The sequence below is a fragment of the Hoplias malabaricus genome, chromosome 16 (assembly GCF_029633855.1).
Source record: "Hoplias malabaricus isolate fHopMal1 chromosome 16, fHopMal1.hap1, whole genome shotgun sequence".
NCBI lineage: Eukaryota > Metazoa > Chordata > Actinopteri > Characiformes > Erythrinidae > Hoplias > Hoplias malabaricus.
Genome location: NC_089815.1, coordinates 9,348,492 through 9,367,407, shown reverse-complemented (window position 1 = coordinate 9,367,407; position 18,916 = coordinate 9,348,492). Strand labels below are relative to the sequence as shown.

Here is an 18,916-nt window from a genome sequence, read left to right as displayed (position 1 = left end):
CTTGAGCTGGATCAGGGACAAGTCAGTATTGTGTAGGCTTTGGAGTGCTTTACAGTTCTGTCTGGCTGTGAGGAAGAATAAAGGGCTCTTTGTCAGGAGTCCACGGTAGTCCATTTGTGAGCAGAGCGCTGTGTTTACTGAAGCAGCAAAACAGACAGACAGACTGTGAGCAGTTAGATCAACATTTATTCCACATTCTACTCCAGGTTTCATAATGATATTTTGATCTGTTAATCCAGTAACAGAGAATGGCTTTCTGAAAGGAGCACTCAGAAGTGTGACAAGATAAATACAGTGTTTTCTTTATCACTTCTATTCCGTCTCATTCGTTTTGGCCTTTGTAGACATTTGTAAACATAGTAAAAGAGAGTATCCTGATAGACTAACAAAAAAAAGGCAATTCATCATTAGGTCCCTCTCTTGTAGATTAATTAGAACAGAACTAAGCAGGCAAAGAGTAAAAGAACCCAAGCTCATAAAACATCTAGAACATGAAGCATACAACATGCAGGATTCAGCGAAAAACAGTCCCCATCAAGCGCAACAAAGCTGTGGACATTAACTCTTAATAAAACTTTTTCTTAATGCATAAAATGTCAACATGGCAATGCGTACTGTTGCTTCATGACTAATTAAACCGAATAATTTCTGAAACTAGACTGGGCTTTTAATTGCAAAACTCTAAAGAACAGAGTAGACGTGATGATTTGGGATCCATCCTTTATCCAAAATTGTTAAAAGATCAAAAGGAATCTAATCCTAGATCAGCCTTCTACTCTAAGATGTTTTTGTGAAGACCAGTCCTGAGTACAGAATGTCAACAGCAGAGTCCTATGAGGTCCTGCTCTTGTGCACAGGCCACTAAGATGCTGCCATTCCACGCAAGAAGATAAATATCATGGAACCTGTTGCATTAAATACAGTCTGCATTCCCTGAAGCATCAACATATACTTATTCAGTCATACGTTTAGAGCCAAATGCCAAAAAAGCTATAGTCCAGGGCTGACACTCATCTCATAGTAAGAGCACTGATGTGGATTCAGGTTGCTCCACTGTTTACATTGGTCTCCATCCCAAAAACATAATCTAGATCAGCACTCGCATTGTAAAATTCTTTGCAAAAACCTGTCCTGACTCTCTAGAATTGCCTGAGTTGTGTGGTCTGCTGCATTTGAGTCCATTTCATTTCACATAATCTGCATAGTAATAATAGAAAGTGTCAAATACAGTTGTTGAGAACATATTGTTGCATAGTGATTCAAGCCACGCATCAGAGCTGTATTCCCCTTTTTAAAAACATGTCTCATCTCCTTTGAAAACAAGTATGAATGGCTCAAATAAGGAACAAGTGTCCAGTATGTCATCACATTGCCATTTAAGTCCCATAGAGCTGATCTGTTTAAAGAGGTATTATTGAAGATAATGTGGAACAAAATATAATTTCATGGAAATCTTTGTAAACCTTAATGTTGAATGGCATGTTTGTCATGTCAACAATAAATAACTGGAATGAAATAATTAAAAAAAAAAAGCATACAGTAAATTACAATCTATAGTTTACCCTGTTTTCGAGAGGTACTAATGTGTAATGCACATCACTGAACTGATGCCACAAAACTGACCTAAGTGAAGCTCAGAGAACTGGGGTCTAAACTTGTGTAAAACTAGTTTAAACAGTACTTAATAAATACTGTACGTATGCTAAATTATTACAATTATATATCTACAGCATCTATAGTTTCCAATAAATTGCCTGTCTCATACAAATGTGCTCAATGCCTCAGACTGGAAAGATTCATAACTCATCCTCTTCTTTGACATACGCTATCAATGAGATTGTTTTCATCTTTCATGCAGTCTCTTTTTTTCTTTTTTTTTTTTACACAATAGTATATCTTAAAAACAGAAAATAAAAAATATCATACCTGTCTCAATATAAAACCATAACACAAAACAATTTTCCAGTGACAAAGGCAACATTTTCATTCATTTGTACACGCCTCAACTGTAAAGACTAGCGTCATGAGGTGCAGGGCCTCACTGGTATAAGAGAGGTAATGAACATATACAGTAGAGTAACAACAGCAGAGGAAGAGACTGAGTTGGTTGAGACTGATCAAGCGCACAAAAAACCCTTACTGATATCCCGGCTCATCTGAGGAATTTGCAGTGTAACTGATGTGCAAAACAAAAAAAGAGCAGGTCAATGTGACCGGTAATTGAAATGAGTGAGCAGGTGGGTCGCAGTGTTACGCTCTCATTATCAGTCTCAGGACTGATGGTCCTTGACCTCCGTGAGTGCATGGGCAAGTATGAACCCCTGTTGTTCTGTAGATGAGTATGGAGGTTTCAGGAGGTCTGGAGTGAACCACAAGCCAGAATAATTTAGTATGATCTGTAGTAGCATATAGAAGCAGTCAACATCTTTTCATGTCAGAGAGAACAATCCACAGTAACAATGTCTTCGACTGATAACAGTATTTAGAGCAATGTTCGAGTATGAGCAGAGAAAATATACCTAATAAACTGTGTTCAAATGTGAGTTGGCATAAATATATAGCCCATGTTTTGGCTAGAATGACCTCTGCAGAAGCCAGTGGTGTGGTTGGGCACTGAAAGGCCTGTGGTGAGGTAGTTGTATCCATGGATTGAGCTAGCCAGTGACTTGCTTAGGGAGGGAGTTGTAACTACGAGTAAACTCCAAACTTCAGACTGGCTATGTTTACATGCAACCTTATAATCCGTTACTAATGTCACATAAAGCTAAATCAGAATCAGTCTGAATAGTGTAAACAGTTTGATTCATCACAATGAAAAGGTTTATGCTTTAAACTTAAACTGAGCTGGTTTCCCAGATAGGGTTTAAACTTATTCCTGGACTATGTCCTTCTTTCAATGCAAAATCATTCAGAATGCTGTGTAATCCAGGACTAACCTTTTTCCTGTCTGGGAAACCATACCTAAGAGTTATAAATAGTTGATAGTTGTAGATCTCAAATACGTTTTCTTGAGCCTGTCATATTTTTAGAGTAAATAAAAATACCAGCACGCAGAGTGAATATTATTCTCACACTCAAGCTGAATCCCAGAAAGCTCCCTACTCCTTATATTTTGCACTGTGCAATTCATGAAACAGCTATTACAGAGAAAAAAAAGGTCAGCCAAATTGAGATTTAGACACTGGCTGGACCCATGCTGCTCTTTCTAGTGATAATATTTACAGGAAATGGTGCTCTACACATGTACATAATTTGGAGATTTCCACTGGATTGTTGAGTAGAGTGCGCATATAAATTACATCAGTTTAAATAGTTTAAATAAAACAGTCATAATCTACAGGCTGAATTAATTCAGACTTGAGAATATTTGCATGTAAACATCCATTGGCATAGGGCATCAATTGTCTGGAGTGTGGCTACAAGTCTCCCTCCCTTCACTGTAGTTCCTTGTGCAAATAGTAGAGGCCCTCCTTTACGGAAGTGTTTTACCGCAGTACAGAGAGCTAGTACTGTAATATGTAGACCCTGAAAACTAAACAAGAAAATTCTCCATATCACATGCTTGTTCATAATGCAGGAAAATGTAACATTCTTTACCCTGCAGTTAACTTTATAATCTTCTTATATAAATAAGTGTAGAATTCATTTTAATTACAGTCTTGGAAACCTTGGACAGTAATGCATTTGTAGCAGTCTCACACATGGAATGGTTTCCCTTGTTTTAAGAATAACAAGCAAACGTTGCCCCTGAAATTCAGAGAAGCCTACAAGTCCAGAAAAAGCGCTTGTCTAACTAGGGCAATTTCATAAACAGCCCGTTGTCCATGGATGAGACGGGCATGGGAAAAGGAAACTGGAACAGGTTCATGTCAGCAGTGAGAGCAGCCATGGCAGCTGGGTCGTGTTCGATTTGTGTGCGCAGTGATGGATCAATCTTCTCCAGCCGCCGTTTGAGTCGCTTGGCCTCCCTCTCACGTACTAGCCGTGCCTGCCTTTTCTCAGGTGTCTCATTGGCTCGCTTGAGTCGCATGGCCTCACGGTCTCGTTGCAGCCTTCGCGCCCGCTGCTCCTCTGTTTCTTGCATGCGCTGCATGCGCTTGGCCTCACGATCCCGCAGCCGCCGCAGCTCACGCTCCTCAGGTGTTTCGCATGCCCGCTTGGTCTTCTTGGCCACACGCTCACGCTCCAGTCGCTGGATCCGGGCTTCAACTGGCTCATTCCTGCGCCGGGCTGCCCACTTTCTCATGGAGGGTGACTGGCTGCCCACCAACTGCTGGTAAGCCATGCAGCTGTTGCATACAAGCAGCACCCCGGCTGGGTACACAGGCATAGGGCTTAGGAGATCAGGCAGAGGTGGGAGGCTGGGAGAGGGGCTTAGGGCATCTGGTAGGGAGGGCAGGGAAGGTCCTGAGGAGAGCAGGCTGCCTTGGAGTGAAGGTAATGTGGGGTTTGGACTGGGGACATGGTTGGGGTCATGATTAGGATCATGGTTGGAGCCATGACTGGGACCATGGTTGGGTCCTTGATTGGGACCATGGTTGGGTCCAAGATGGGCACCGTGGTTCAGGCCATGACTAGGACCATGGTTAGGAATGGGACCGGCAGACAAAGGCTGGGACATGGAGCAGGCTTGGTCTTCACTGCTGCTCTCTATGTCACTAGAATTAAGGAACTCTTTCAACTTTTCCCTACAGTACAGATAAAATATAGATCAAGACAGAGAGCAAAAGACACGTGTTTAGTAATCTTTTGTCAAGAATTCCTATGTAAACTAAAACTCTTTTTCCAGTCATATAGGAAGGACAAACATCAGAGAATTCTGAAGCTCATGGGCTCTATTCAATACCACTATCATGCAACATTCTTTGTGGAACTTAAAGTGTCTGGCACAAAGTGTTTACTCATATTACGCAGATTAACATTTATTAAAGGCTAAGTTTAGCACAACAGTACAATAAACTCATTGGTCATTTTGTGTCATCCGTGTCTGACTGAAACCACTAACTTGTGCAATTTGAATGAGTGTACAAAATGAGTGTTGTATAAATAAACCTTCCTTGCCTTGCCGGCAGTCTGCTTTAACATAAGGTACTTTAGCTATATATTCAATAACTATGTCACAGATTTTAATAGGCCTTTAATATTACCATTATGAATAGTAGTTAATGAACACTTTTGATGGAGATGGGAGGTATAATCAGATCATATAATAAGTCATGTGCACTGAAAATTTGCTTCTTCTCTCCCATGACACCCCTGTAAGTTTCCTGAAAACCGTGCCAATTCATGTTCATGAAATGATGACTCATGCTTCATGTGTAAGCATTGTTTACAGACCTGTTGAAGTTGCTGGTGTCAGTGAAGCGAGCGCCACACACCGCACAGTTGGACAGTCGGTCGTCTGAATGAATAAGGAGGTGCCGTCCAAGGGAGCCTGGTGAGCTAAGAGCACGTCCACACACTGGACACACATAACTCTTACCACCACCCACTGATGATGTGTGCTGTTCAGGTAAATTAAGAGAAAAGCAAAGAAAACTCAGGAGCCCATAAAGACCTTTTCAAACTAGGATGAAGTAGAATTTGGGTCTAAGAAGATTCTGACAAGATGACAGAAGTACACATTAAAATGCAGTGTATGTTTCCCCTGACACATCAAGCACCCAGCACTGCATCAAGACAAACACCACAGAATGTGGAGGAATATCATGATCTACAGCACTGATTAACACAATGTTAAAACACTAAGCCCTTAATTAGATCATAACAGCTTATGAAGTAATACCTTCTTACATGTGTATAAGTGAGCAGCTTCAGGTGGTTTAAGAGGTGATTAGATTCTGCTAGCTTATTCGTGCCCCTATCCAGACATAAAGGGGCTTTTTGAGTGTTGGCCTCACCTGATAGACGTGTGCGATGAGCTGCTCTGGACTGCTGAACTCCAGTGTGCAGAGGGGACATACATAATTGTGCCCCAGGTCTGTCCCCAACTTGCTCTCCTAATTGACAAAATGTAACACACAAGGAAGGTATTAGGGACATGTCCCAGAGTGACAGTAAAACTCACAAATCCTGACTGTAAGAGCAGTGTGAGTGCCCTGTTGGAGGAGGCGTAGGTGTGTGTGGAATATTACGATTAAAATGCTACAGTAGTAACATGTTTCCAGAGTATGACTCTACTCACTCATCTGTGCTCATGTCCACTGCTGCCAAAGACTATGAGGAGGCATTTGTGTGACATATGAACGTATCCCACAAGTCTGTATTAGTCACCCTGACTGTCGTGGTGACACTTTGTACAGCGTTGCCATAGAGGCATGAATCACACTTCATAAATAACCACCAAGACATGTTTCCCACTACGCACAAGAGCTGCTTGATGAAGACACAGAAAGCACTGATTTTGATGCATGAAAGAAACTCTGGTGCTTTGTTTTAGTCATTTTAATTCCTTGACACTTTAGTTTACCTTTGTTTTACGCAGAAACAACTCACCATTTCAATGTAGGGGAAAGGATTTAAACGAATCAACCATCTAGACTTTAGGTTTAGTCATTGAGCTGATACTTTATTCCCTTAAATAGCACTATTTGGAAAAAATATTGTTAATTACATACAAATACTCTGGGCATCGGTTGCCATCATGATCATTACTATTCTCAAGACATTATGAGATTCAGTCCAATACAGTGAAGGCCTACCTCCTTCACATCTCCATGAACTGAACACTGGCTCCCTTTACTTGCCATGTTGTCGTCTGCTGAGGAGCTGGAGGAGTTCTCTTTGTCCAAGTCGCTGTCACTATCATCTAAAGACACAAAACATCCCATTAACATGGCACGGTTCATACACCTTCATTATGCATAGACACACCACCAAATCAGTCAGTGTTAATTAATTTCCCTTTGCCACATTAAGGCTCACCAGTAATGGTGTCTTGCTCGTCTAGTTCTTGGGAGTTGTTGCTGTTGCATGCTGGGTTTTCTGCAAACTCGTCTCTAGCCTCCATCTCTGAAGTGTGATGCGGTCCAGAGAACCCTGTCATGTGAAACGGCCCTACAGATGAAAGAGAATACAAGGATTATGTGAAGGTCTGAGAAAAATGGGCTTGTAAAAAAGAACATACACTTATTAATTAAACTTTCTAATCATGACATATCTACACCATGTTGTCAAAGATCTCATCACAAGTGGACAGCTACACTTACAGCCATTTGAAACAGTACTTGTACTCATTGTCCAGTGATGATAGACTCATCCAACCAAATGGTAAAATTGTACATATAAACATTATATATATATATATATATATATATATATGACTTTAATGTACATTCATTAAAAGGATAGTGTATACGGCAATGCAGACTGAAGCTTGGATCCAAGCTCTTCTGACATCCATCCTACGATAGCTGACAAAATCAGAAAGCAGTCATAATTTCCTGAAACTATCATGCCTTCAGTTAATTCACTTATGGGTCTTCTACTCTGCTAGAGTCTAACTGCATCACAGCTCTAGGCATTGCATACATTAATTATTCCATACATTACTGTACTGTAACTGCAGACGCGAGCGAGAGAATGTGTCAACACATGCCCAGCACAACGGCCTACCGATGCACCAACACGCAACAAAAATGTGAATTAACACATGTGCGGACATTTGGATGCACACTTGCGCCATTTTAGTTTTACAATGATTAAATTCGCACCCAACCCTGCAGCCCTGGTGGAAACAGCCTGGCTCCTCTGCCTTTGAGGCAATGCTTCCACCATGAAAAATCAGCTCCTCCAGAAACACTCATCCACCCACACAGACCTGCTTTTCCCTCTGTCTTCTGTACCAGCACACATCTCATTACTGCAACACTACTGTTCAGCCTTCGGAAAGGCCCAGCTCCACTTTGATGGTTAATTATACACAATTACTATGACTTCTCTTAATAATGTTCTCAGAAGAAATCAACTGCTTCCAGCAGGAATATATTTTACATCCCATATACATTTAAAAGATACCAATCAGAGCTTGGCCAAGCATCACCTAAACATTACGATTATTAGGAAAACAACCAATACATCACCACATCTTAGTTCGGAAACTATTAAATCTGTCATATATTCCTTAGCAACTATCTGCAGACATATGATTTGGATCTATTATGCATTCATTACCCTAAAGTAAGAAAGGGAGCTCTGCAGACACATTCTTGGGATTTTTGAAAGGCTATGCATTGTTTGTTATTGCTAAATCTATGTTTAAGACTTACGATTTATGCCTTTGGAATACTTGACTACTATTATAATGAATAGTGAGAACCCTTGTTTTCATTAAAATACAATTTCAGTGATCTGTAGAGTCTTTATGGTCCCTTCCTCCACCACTCCATCTCACTCTATTCATGAAGTGTCTGAGCCAATCTAACAGGATGTCACATTTGCATGAGGAGAGATGAGTTTTGAGTGTTCAACTCTGAACTGCCACAGACAGGATGGCTTTACGGCAGCCAGCCAGTGATTGATGTGAGAGATGCCCATCCCCCATTGCTAGGCTCTGTCTGTACATCTGTCTCTCTCTCTCTCTCACTCACTCTCTCTCTATTCCCTCCCTCCTTCTTCCCTCTCTCTCTGCCACTCTGATGCTATCTCTCAGTCTGTGTGACTGTAGGCAGGAGGTGACGCAGTGTCTGACTGAATCCAGACAAAGAGACAAACTCATCAGCCAACACACACACACACACACACACACAAGAGAAAGAGGCTAAGGCAGAGGGTGGGGGAGACAAAACAAAACACACAAAAGAGGGAGAGAATGCCAAAAACTCAAATGCAAGCAAAGGGGTGTACTTAGATTCAAGCCACTCACCTCCACTCCCCCTCACAACTGCACAAAAAAGGAAAAGAAAAACAGACAGACAGAATGCCCCATAGGAAAAAAAAATTGGGGTGGTGTGTGTGTGTGTGTGTGTGGGGGGGGGTGTTGTTGGCTGGGGCCCCATGTCTACGGGTGAGCGCCCTACTTTCTCAGGGTAGAGCAATGGTGGAAGGCAGGCATCAGATAATCCCAATCATCCAAATCAGTTCTCACTTCGCCTAAATGAAAAAGTGGCATTCCAGTCCAAAAGAAAGAAGCTGCTCATACATATCTTCTACTCTTTTGAGGTTCCTTCTTTTTAGGATGTGCTGAGATAAATTCTTAGTACTCAAATACAACACATGGCAGTGTAATATAAACATATGCAGTGGGTGCCATATCTAGTTTATTTGCATTGCAAATAAAAGGAAGTAAGCACAAAACTCACTTTAAAAAATTGTTGGTATTAATTACAATTGCAGTCTATGCAGAAGAAAAAAAAATCTATATTTGAATGTTTATTTGATCATATGTGAAAGTGTGGAAATAAAATTATGTTCATGCAACATATCCATTAGACTAGCTATGTACAGATCCCCATCTGTTATTCAAATAATGCAAACACACCAATAAATAATACTTATTATCTACGTGTAAACAGCCTAACCAATGATTTATGAAGTACAAAACACACTGAATATTTTTCATTATGTCACCTGAATTTACAGGATCTTACATGTAAAGTACCTCAAACCCATCTTTGAAACTATATTTAGAACAGAGGCCTAAAGGCTAATTTATAACTCCTAAAAGGTCACTGATAGCTATCCTCGAGGGAAAAATTACTGTTCTCAAAACATCATAAAACCATGAAAATACATAAATGCATCATTAATGTATATTCACACCTACAACACGGCAGGAAAATTAAGCTTCAACAAATTAGCTCTGACATAAGTGTGTTCTGAAAACATATTACTTTAAATAGAGTTAAATACAACAAAAAAATATCTCACAGTAAATAGATTATAACACTAATTACCTAAACAACTTTAAAACTATTACATGTACTACCGTCAGACAGTTCCACTTCTGTAAATAGAAAAAACGCAGATACTCTTTTACTTGTTAAACATACTATCGCTATATCTACATTTGTGAAGCCCACAATCCAAAAACACCTGTTGGTAGGGGTTCATGATATGTGAAATTGTCCACAGGTGTGTGTGTTTGAATCACTGTGCTTGTACGTGAATGTCTGTGTGAGTGTGTGATGTCCTGTGATGGCATGTGGAAGGTGTGTTCCAGCCTTGCACCCATTGATTTCAGGTAGACTCCAAACCTATCAAATCACAGGATGAAGCAGTTACAGAAGATGAATAAATGAATGACCAATATTGTATAGCACTTTTTACAACTGACATCACAAAGCAGCTTTACACAATCAGTATCAGAACAGATGATTTGAATTACAGCCCATATTAGGTTCAGCATATCATCTACCTTCTGTCCATGGTTTTGTTAAAAAGGTAACACTTTCAAAATAAACTGTTAAAGCAACACCAAAGCATCAATAAAAATTAAGACACAAGACTAAGAGAACTTGTTTTAAATGATTTTACCTTTACACACGTTTGTAAATGTAACTTCAGTGTGACACCTGGCATTAGAGTAACATAGCTTTAAACACACTGCTCATGTACTTTATCCGAGAATTTTTGACTCAACCTGGGGGTCAAGAAGAGAAAGATATTTCAACATCTCCAGAGTACAAGTGGGCTCCTAAACCAAGGCATATAGCTGAGAGCTAGCTAGCCTAGCTTTAGTACAACAAGGTTACAGCAACACAGAATTCACAGGGGAACAAGTTTAGCAACCCGTGGAGAACAGGGAAACATTCCCCACATCAGCAGAGTGAAAAACTGCAGCTCGTACTCAATAACATCCGCCTGCAGAAAGCAAAGACACAGTTCAGCAATAACAAACATAAACGTTATGCTCCAGAAACGGCTATTTTCCGTTTAAAGGAGCGTCCCTCTTTCACACCATTGCTCTGACATTGGATTAATTAAAATAGCGTGTACAATACCTGCGATACCTACAATTCACTTTGAAAGGGTTGGTTTGTTTGCGCCTTGACATATTATTTTTCCCCACTCCCCGACGGAAAAAGTCGAATCCCTTCCTTGATCCGACAGGTCTGGTTCCTTTACGAAGCTTTCATACAATCCATTTGCTTTCGAACGAGCCTCTCGCGTACAATTGGAGACGTTAATAAAAATATAAGCTGTAACGCTGTAATGTCAGCGGCTCCGGGGTTCTTCTTGGTCCATTTGAACAGAACTGAATCTCAGCTCCGCTACATTGGCCCACAAAGCGCGGGCTCCGGTCGTTAAAGCCGATACACCGGTTTAGGGTCTCCGCGGAGAATCGTGTTCTCGCAGGGACTGAGAGACTCGGTCATTTTGAGCCGGTAACGTCCGAGCACCATCGCCTCGGAGAAAAAAGCGGCGGCGGCGCTGAGGGAGTACTCCTGCCCGCGCGGCTGCGCACTGTTTGCGCTGAGCAGAGACCGTACGCTCTGCGCAAAGACTGCGCAGCCACACTGAGGAGCGTCTGTCCTACAGGGGGAGCCGAGGTGCATTGTGGGAGACGAGCCATAAAAGGTAACGGTAGTTTTAATGTTGACATATTAGGACCCTTTTACTGAAAAATCAACTGTTTTGCTTTGGTAACACACCGCCTGGTGATTTTATAAGCTACAAGACGTGTAGGAAATAATCAGTCGACATCATGGCTGAGCACTTGGAAGGTGTGCCAAATATGGGTGAATTCAGACAGCCAGGGTTTCTTTTACACACTGTAAAATCTCATGGTCAACGTAATTAACTGGATCTAATGATTTTAACTTAAAATATATTGAAAAAGTGCACTCAATATATCAATATCTTCTTTTCTGAAGAATTACTTCAACAAATTCTTGGGAAAGTTTGTGAATCTGTAAAGTTTTGATTGAGCAGTCCTGTTTGTTGTTTTAAGTAAACATAGTTGTATATGATGGATTTAACTGAAATGTTAAGAGTATATATCATGACGTCTGAAGTCACAGACGTAGAACCAGTGCACAGCAATTTTCAGCCAAGATGGCGGATGTCCTGAGGCTCACTGCTTTTGGTAAATTTAATTTGGACAGGTTTATGTCTTTATTTCAGTGTGAGGGGCAGTAGCACAACAGGTAGCATTGCTGTCACACAGCTCCAGAGTCCTGGGGTTGTGAGTTTGAGACCTGAATTTGGTCACTGCCTTGAGGAGTTTTGTGTGTTCACCCACAGTCCAAAAGCTGGTAGGTGGCTTGCCGTGCAAAAGTGTCTATAGGTGTTTGTGTGATGCTCGGTCATGACTGGAACCTGGGTTACAGACAATGAATGAATGAACTGATAATTAGTTTAGAAGAACTATTACACATTCAATTTAGGCAACATTCAATATTACAATAAAGACTTAAAAATAAATAGTTAATATTATTTAATAGTACTGAGTACCAGAAATGCATATATTTGTGAGCTGTATCAAACATTAAATGAAGTAGCATACACCTAAAATAAAAGTTTATGCATACATCTGACATTTGAGTTTATGAACTTAAATATATTAAGGTGACTGATTGCTTTAATCTTTTTGAGTTCTGCTAACTTATTCAGGTTTACAGTGCATCATAATCCTAGGGAGCCAAACCCTGGTCAGGTTGCTGGGCTGTATTTCTGAGGTGCAGGTGGGTGGAGATAGAGGCAAGGACTAACTGAATATTCATAGATATGCATTTGCTGAATGAGAGGAAATGGCTTATGTCTACGCCACTCTTAAGGCATCAGAGAGTTATTATTTTTTAAATTAATTTCTAAATGTTCAGTTCTGATGAACAAAGATTGATTTTAAAGTTTTGATTGATGACCTGTTATGTGCTCCTTTAAATTTTTAAGTTATCTTCTTGTAGTTGGAAGAACACACATCTGTGTTTTTTACTTAGTTTTGTTATAAATTAAAATGTTTGAAGGAGCCATCAGTCACTTTTACCACTGAAAAGTGACCAAAATTATTTATAAATGTGATTATTTTTTCCATGGCTAGAGTGCAGCTCACATAAGATTGAAAATTATATTGCTTTGTAGTCCCAGAATTAACAAATGAGTTAGACAGATGGTGTTCCTGATAAAAATAGGTTTGAACAGAATCTCTAATTCATGCAGGCCACTAGAGGTCATTAACATAGCTGTTTGATTGCATGGGGGAAATGTATTAGAGAAAATGACTGATTGATCCTTTTAAAAACTTAGTTGCTGGGGGCAGTCTTTCATTTTAGAAGTAGGTGAACATATGATAATTTTCTGAAGTGAATCTAACCATTTTGAAACCATATTTCAAAACTCAGTAAAAGTTACTTTAATAATGCTAATGATCAGTTAATTAAATTTTAACAAATTATGTTCAATGTAGAGAAAGACTTGAATTTCTTTACAGCTGATAGAAACCTGGGATCAAATCACATGTATTGCCTTTTTATTTACAGTCCAAACCTGTCAGGGAACCTACATGTATCATATGTGTTATAAATGTAATAATACTAAAATATTTATAACACTGAAAATTCTGATTTTGGAGAATATTTTACCATTAACCCTTTCATTCATTTATTGACTATAAGCGCCAGTACAGGGTCGTGGTGGGTCCGGAAAAACAATAATTTTATTTTATCCATGTGGTACTGGTGCACATATATGAATCCAGTATTATATTTATAATATTAAGATAACATACACAGGAATGACTCACCTAAACACTGAAACCCTTTACATCAAACCAACGGAAAATATTTCGTTTACTACAAGCTTTTACTCACTGTGAGGTGCATATCATAGTCCGTCCCAGAGCTATTATTTTCTTACACCAGTTAGATTAAGAATTCGTCTCGTGCTTTTGCCAGATGTAACCATTAGATGGCGCATTGTCATTTTGGAGATATTGCTCCTATATATTCTGTACAGTGATTAGTGCACTGAACACTGGTTGAACCGGAAGTAAACTTATTGAAAATCCGATTCGTAAATATAATTATCATCGATGGAAAACGGTGTTTCTGGTTTCATGTTTCTGTCCAGTTAATTTATATATTGCTCAGTTCTTTTAATTTACCCGTGTCGAGGTCATTCAGCATTTTGGAATGAGAGCACTGAGTACTTAATTTATTGTGTGACAGCATGAATATTGAACTAGTTCAATCACTCATTTTCATAAACCATTTCATCCTGTTTAGGGTTGCGTTGGGTCCGGAGCCTGCACAATATCATTCTATCACAGGTCATCAACCTATGGACATTTTAACAATTCATAAACCAACATTCTTTTGGACAGTGAGAGGAAACCAGTGCAGATTTGGGGAGAACATACCAGACTCTTTACAGGGACCTAAGGTGGGGATGGGAGCTACAACTCCAACAGGATCCTGAAGTCGTGTCATAGTAGCGCCACTTTGCCGTTTTTTACATTTTATTTTAAGACATTGAATGAATCATGAAATACGTCTGAACACGATCTTGTCCCCAGCAACCGAGTTTTTAATTGATTGATTTATTGATCTGTAGTAATTTTAATTTAGTAATCCTAAGGAGCACAATTTATGAGTAAATTCTCGGAACCACCAGTACTTAAAATATACTTTAAAATATAATTTGTGCTGTTGGGCCAAATATAAAACTACAAGGTGACCAACTGGACTATTCATTGCACTGTATAATTGTTGCTTGTGTTGTAATGGTTTCGCATGTTGCCCTGTGACTCCTAAACTTCATGTAGCTACTGAAAGCATTTTTGTTTATATCAGAAACAGATTTCTAAGTCCTGATTGTGAATATAGTTTTCTACATCGCAAGAGCTGTAAAAGAAAAACGGGCGGGAGGGGGTTGGTGACTTTGGACTCAGTGCCTCAGTAAGGAACTAGTTGAGTGACTCTCTAAAGAAGTGCCACAACACTAGGGGATGACGTCATCAGTGACTGCCACGAGGTTCGGCGCAGACCCCAGCACCACTCTTCAGCGTGTAGTATCCTTCCGCCGAATTGACACGTAGCAGATATGCTTTAAATTTAACAACTCTGCGGTGATTTACGACTTTTGTAATATAGTCTCAACGACGGCAGTGTAACAAATCAGAGCACAGGCTAAAAGCATGAACGACTTTGAGAGGAGAGAATGTTAATTAGGTGAAACAACGCTACAGTTTTGGTATGGACAGGTGGCTAGCTATAGCTTCCTGACTTGTCACTTTATTGCACTTACGCCATTAGACATTTAATACAGTCAAACAGTTTGTCTGTATAATTAAATAGCACACTTTTAATCATATATTTCTGTTTTAAGTCAGATTAAGTCATAATAATCTAAAAGAGCGTTAGCTATATAAGCATATTAATTGCATGCTCTCATTTTCTGCACAGCGCTGGTGCCACCTTGAAGTTTAAGATTATTCGCAGTATCTAGGGCTGGGAGCCGAACCCAAAAAGAATCGATTCCTTCAGGTTATGCTTTCGGAAACGAAGAGTCGACTCAAATGTTTGGACTCGATTCCAAACGGTGACGATCATGTGTTTCTGAACCTGCTAATTATGCATCACTTTACATTGGAGAAAAAATCTGACCGATCACCCTTCACTTTCATCATCCTTTTAATATCTCTTTTTCGGAAAGTGTCCCCCCTCAGCATCACTGTGAAGTACAGTGGATTTTTGCTTCATTAGTTTAAAACAAAAAACTTATCTTTTTTTCTCCATCCATATTGAAACAGAATTTTTATGTCACAAACAAAAACTCACATTTTCAAAAACACTCTCCATTGTGGAAATTTTTTAATCTTCTGTTATTACTCTGGTCTCGTGGACTGAACATGAGAACACCATATACATGTCTTTTTTCTGTTAATGTTTCTTTCTCTATTAGCAAAACATTCATCAACAATTAGGCAAGCAACTGGTTTGCTTCTGTTTGCAGTGCAATTTTGGATTTCATGTTCACAGCAGAATTTTTGCATTATGTGCACCTTACATTACTGGGACAAACCTTTTCTCCTGTCGTCATGCTCATGTTCCTACTATTCCCAGCTAGATGTCTGTAGAATCTGTGGAAATTGGTATCTCTAACTCCCTAAAAGTGAAAATGTTCTTTTTTGCCAAGCCCTAGCTGTTGGTGAAAGAGCACACTTCGGATTTCAGGGCCACGAAACCTCAGATCACAGTTCATGCTGTCCTAGACATTCCTCATCTCTATGGCTCAGCCTGCAAGCCCAAAATAATTGGAGCTCAATCAATATCTAGAGGCCCCTGGTCTAGTTCTATTCAGTTTAAGCTTTCCACTCACCTAAAAAATTACAATCCCAAGCACCCAGAACTATTTTCATTGTATTCTGATTATAATAGTAAAGATAAAATGTTCTTTTTGGACCGTTCCCAAAGTAATTAAAATTTAGAAAATATCAAAAAGTTCCAAAATACAACCTTCCTCCTCAGGGAGGCGTGCTCGTTCCAGAAGCGTTACAAAGACCAGTCGAGTGAAGTTCAAAGCAAATCAAAGTATTTATTTACAATACTGGATCCAGGAGAACAATACATAAGAAACCAGTCTAATGGCCTTCCCCCGTAAAGTTCTGAGTTCCAGCCGGTCTGACCCCACTCTTATACCTCATATGACGTATAGCCTTCTGGTGGGGCGTTTCTGGCTGATTAACATATATTAATATGCATAATTTCACATGTTAGTACTCAGGTTCTTTGCGTACGAGTTTCCCATACACCTTGACCCCAAAACATTAATTCTTAGGTAGGCTTGACAATATACCTTTTCTTCCCACACTCCTCTCCCATCAGTAAGATTCAGAGAAGTCACTAATGGACTTAAGGTCACTGAGATGCCCTAAAGTTCAACCCCCCCTTTTGGCTAACACTTGTAATTTATGTGAGCTTGGTATGGCCTAAGTGCACTATATTCAAAGTTAAACGTTTAGGAATTTAAAAAGGTGTATATATCACGTGTCATCATATGAGTGCATAGAAGATACAAGGTTTCATACAATGAATATATAATTATACTTTCTAATTTTAACTAATCATCATTTAAGGATATTTGACCACAAACACAAAGTAATAAAATTGTTTTCTACAACAATAGAAAATGCTCCATCCCTTACTAAAACCATCCATCAAGGGGCAGTTTTGTTCTCTCAGTCCAACTAAAGGGGAATTTTTTCTAAATAATTGTGAGGGCTGAGGTATGAAAAAACATGCAGTTATAAAATCAGGCCATTGGTCAAAGGCACACAGTAGTTTAAAACTGCAATACCACATCATTGGCCCAACTAAAGCTGGCTGTACTTTCTGATTGGTTCAAGAGACGGCCTCCCTTCTTTGCAGCAGTCTGGTATGCACATTCAGTTCATCCATGGGTCCTACTGGCAATCAAAATTATGTAAGTTTTTGTTCACCATTCATCCTCAAATTTAGGGGTGAGACTGTCTGAGGCAGAATGGGAAGCAGAACACATGCTGTAGACAGAAATACTCTCCCTCCTAAGTATATGTTGGCTTCAGAGAGTTCTAGCAACAGAAGTCCAAAGCACCTTCTCTTTAACAAACACTTAGGAAACATTGTGTTAATTCAGTAGATTCAGATTTGCTACATTTGTCATTGGGACTGGTTCAATCCAACTGACCTATAGGAGGCATACTTTAATTTAGGCATCCACTCTGCACACAGAATGTACCTGAGGATTGAGAATGTACTTGAGGAGAGAAGTAGCATATGAGTTCCTCATGGTGCCTTTCAGTCTCAGCCTCAACACATGGCTTTCCACTGTGTAAAAAAGAGCCTCTGCTTCACTTATAGGCCTCAACATATTACTCCATGTATACTATTTGGTTTGGTCCCCTCACTGAAATAGGCAGAGAATACATCTGGTATTCTAATGTCCCATCTCTTGAGACTAGGCTTCGGTATAAGAGCTGTTTAGCCCCCGGCCAGGAGATAACCTAACTAATAAAACAGATAATGTCTGCTTCTTTCTGCACCACTTTTGCAGAGAGGTGAGCTCCAGACTTCAGACACTGTCCCTGTTCTACAGAGAACCCTGTCAGATTCAAGACCTGCCTATGCTTTCTAGGCCTAATTCCATCCAATTTATCAGTGGTCCCTCTTGGATTGTTAAGTATGAGGGATTTTCAATGCTGGGTCCTAGCCTTGTGTTTGTGTCTGCTATGCCACACTTTCCAGCAATGTTAGAAAAAAAACAATTGGCCCTAGAAAACAGGCTAACCTCTGGACTAACATTTTAGCTAGTTGAGTGAGACCTATGAGGCAGACATCTTCTCTCCAGGGGAACTTTTTGTACAGTGAGTGTAGACTATAACCTTAGGTTAGAGTCTTCAGAGAACCACAGTTATGTGAGTAAACATGCTTTAGTCAGTTAAATTAATTAATTTAAATTTAGACTTTCAGGTAAATCCAAAACACGTTAATTGTTCGTATGTTTGTGCGAGTACACTTGTGAGAGTGACTAGTTGAGTGTGTGCAGTCCTGTGATGAACTGGCACCACGACAGAGTGTTACTTAGTGAATCTATATGGTCTCTGGACCTACAGTGACACAGATCGGGGTAGAGGGATTACAGAAAATGAATAAATGAATCAATATCCCAGATGCAATTCTATACACATAAATATAAAATTCTAGGTACACCTGGTAATGTTATGTTTTTTTTTCTTTAATGTGAAAATAAGTTATCGTATACCCAAATAAAATTAAATAATATTATAAAATATTCTTTCTGTAAATTTTAATGCATTTGAAAATACTGATATATATTCTCTATTGTATTAAGTAATTATAATCTGTAATTTTGCATTAAAGTGTGTGTAAAATGTGTTAGAATGCATCAATGCAGAGCACATCTATATTCTCTGTAATTAGAGCGATGCCCAAACATTCCGTGGAGTCGACTCAGAAATGTGTAGAATCGAATAGCCCGA

The 18,916-nt window shown here is 39.5% G+C and overlaps 1 protein-coding gene across 8 annotated transcripts; it reads right to left on the bottom strand.

Annotated features, from left to right (window-relative positions):
- Positions 1 to 175: 175 nt before the first annotated feature.
- znf821 (zinc finger protein 821) lies at positions 176 to 13,832 on the bottom strand. 8 transcript variants are annotated; one of them, XM_066648178.1, is made up of 7 exons: positions 10,941 to 11,431; positions 10,474 to 10,579; positions 6,925 to 7,056; positions 6,702 to 6,808; positions 5,901 to 5,999; positions 5,338 to 5,504; positions 176 to 4,688 (listed from the first exon to the last, which is right to left on the bottom strand). In XM_066648178.1, the coding sequence occupies exons 3-7, from the start codon at positions 7,043 to 7,045 to the stop codon at positions 3,794 to 3,796; spliced, it is 1,389 nt and encodes a 462-aa protein (XP_066504275.1). In that variant the 5' UTR covers positions 7,046 to 7,056; positions 10,474 to 10,579; positions 10,941 to 11,431; the 3' UTR covers positions 176 to 3,793. The 8 variants fall into 8 exon arrangements, with proteins under 8 accessions (XP_066504275.1, XP_066504274.1, XP_066504276.1 ...); XM_066648177.1 differs by having other exon boundaries at positions 10,954 to 11,431; XM_066648179.1 differs by lacking the exons at positions 10,474 to 10,579; positions 10,941 to 11,431 and adding an exon at positions 13,749 to 13,832.
- Between the last annotated feature and the right edge of the window lie 5,084 nt (positions 13,833 to 18,916).

Excerpts from the sequence above, each read along its gene's own strand:
- znf821 (XM_066648172.1), bottom strand. The coding sequence starts at position 10,993 with ATGTCAAGGCGCAAACAAACCAACCCTTTCAAAGTGAATT. Across the intron at positions 5,505-5,900 it reads TCATCGCACACGTCTATCAG|CACACATCATCAGTGGGTGG; the intron begins GTGAGGCCAACA and ends TTACCTGAACAG. Across the intron at positions 4,689-5,337 it reads GACACCAGCAACTTCAACAG|GGAAAAGTTGAAAGAGTTCC; the intron begins GTCTGTAAACAA and ends TCTGTACTGTAG.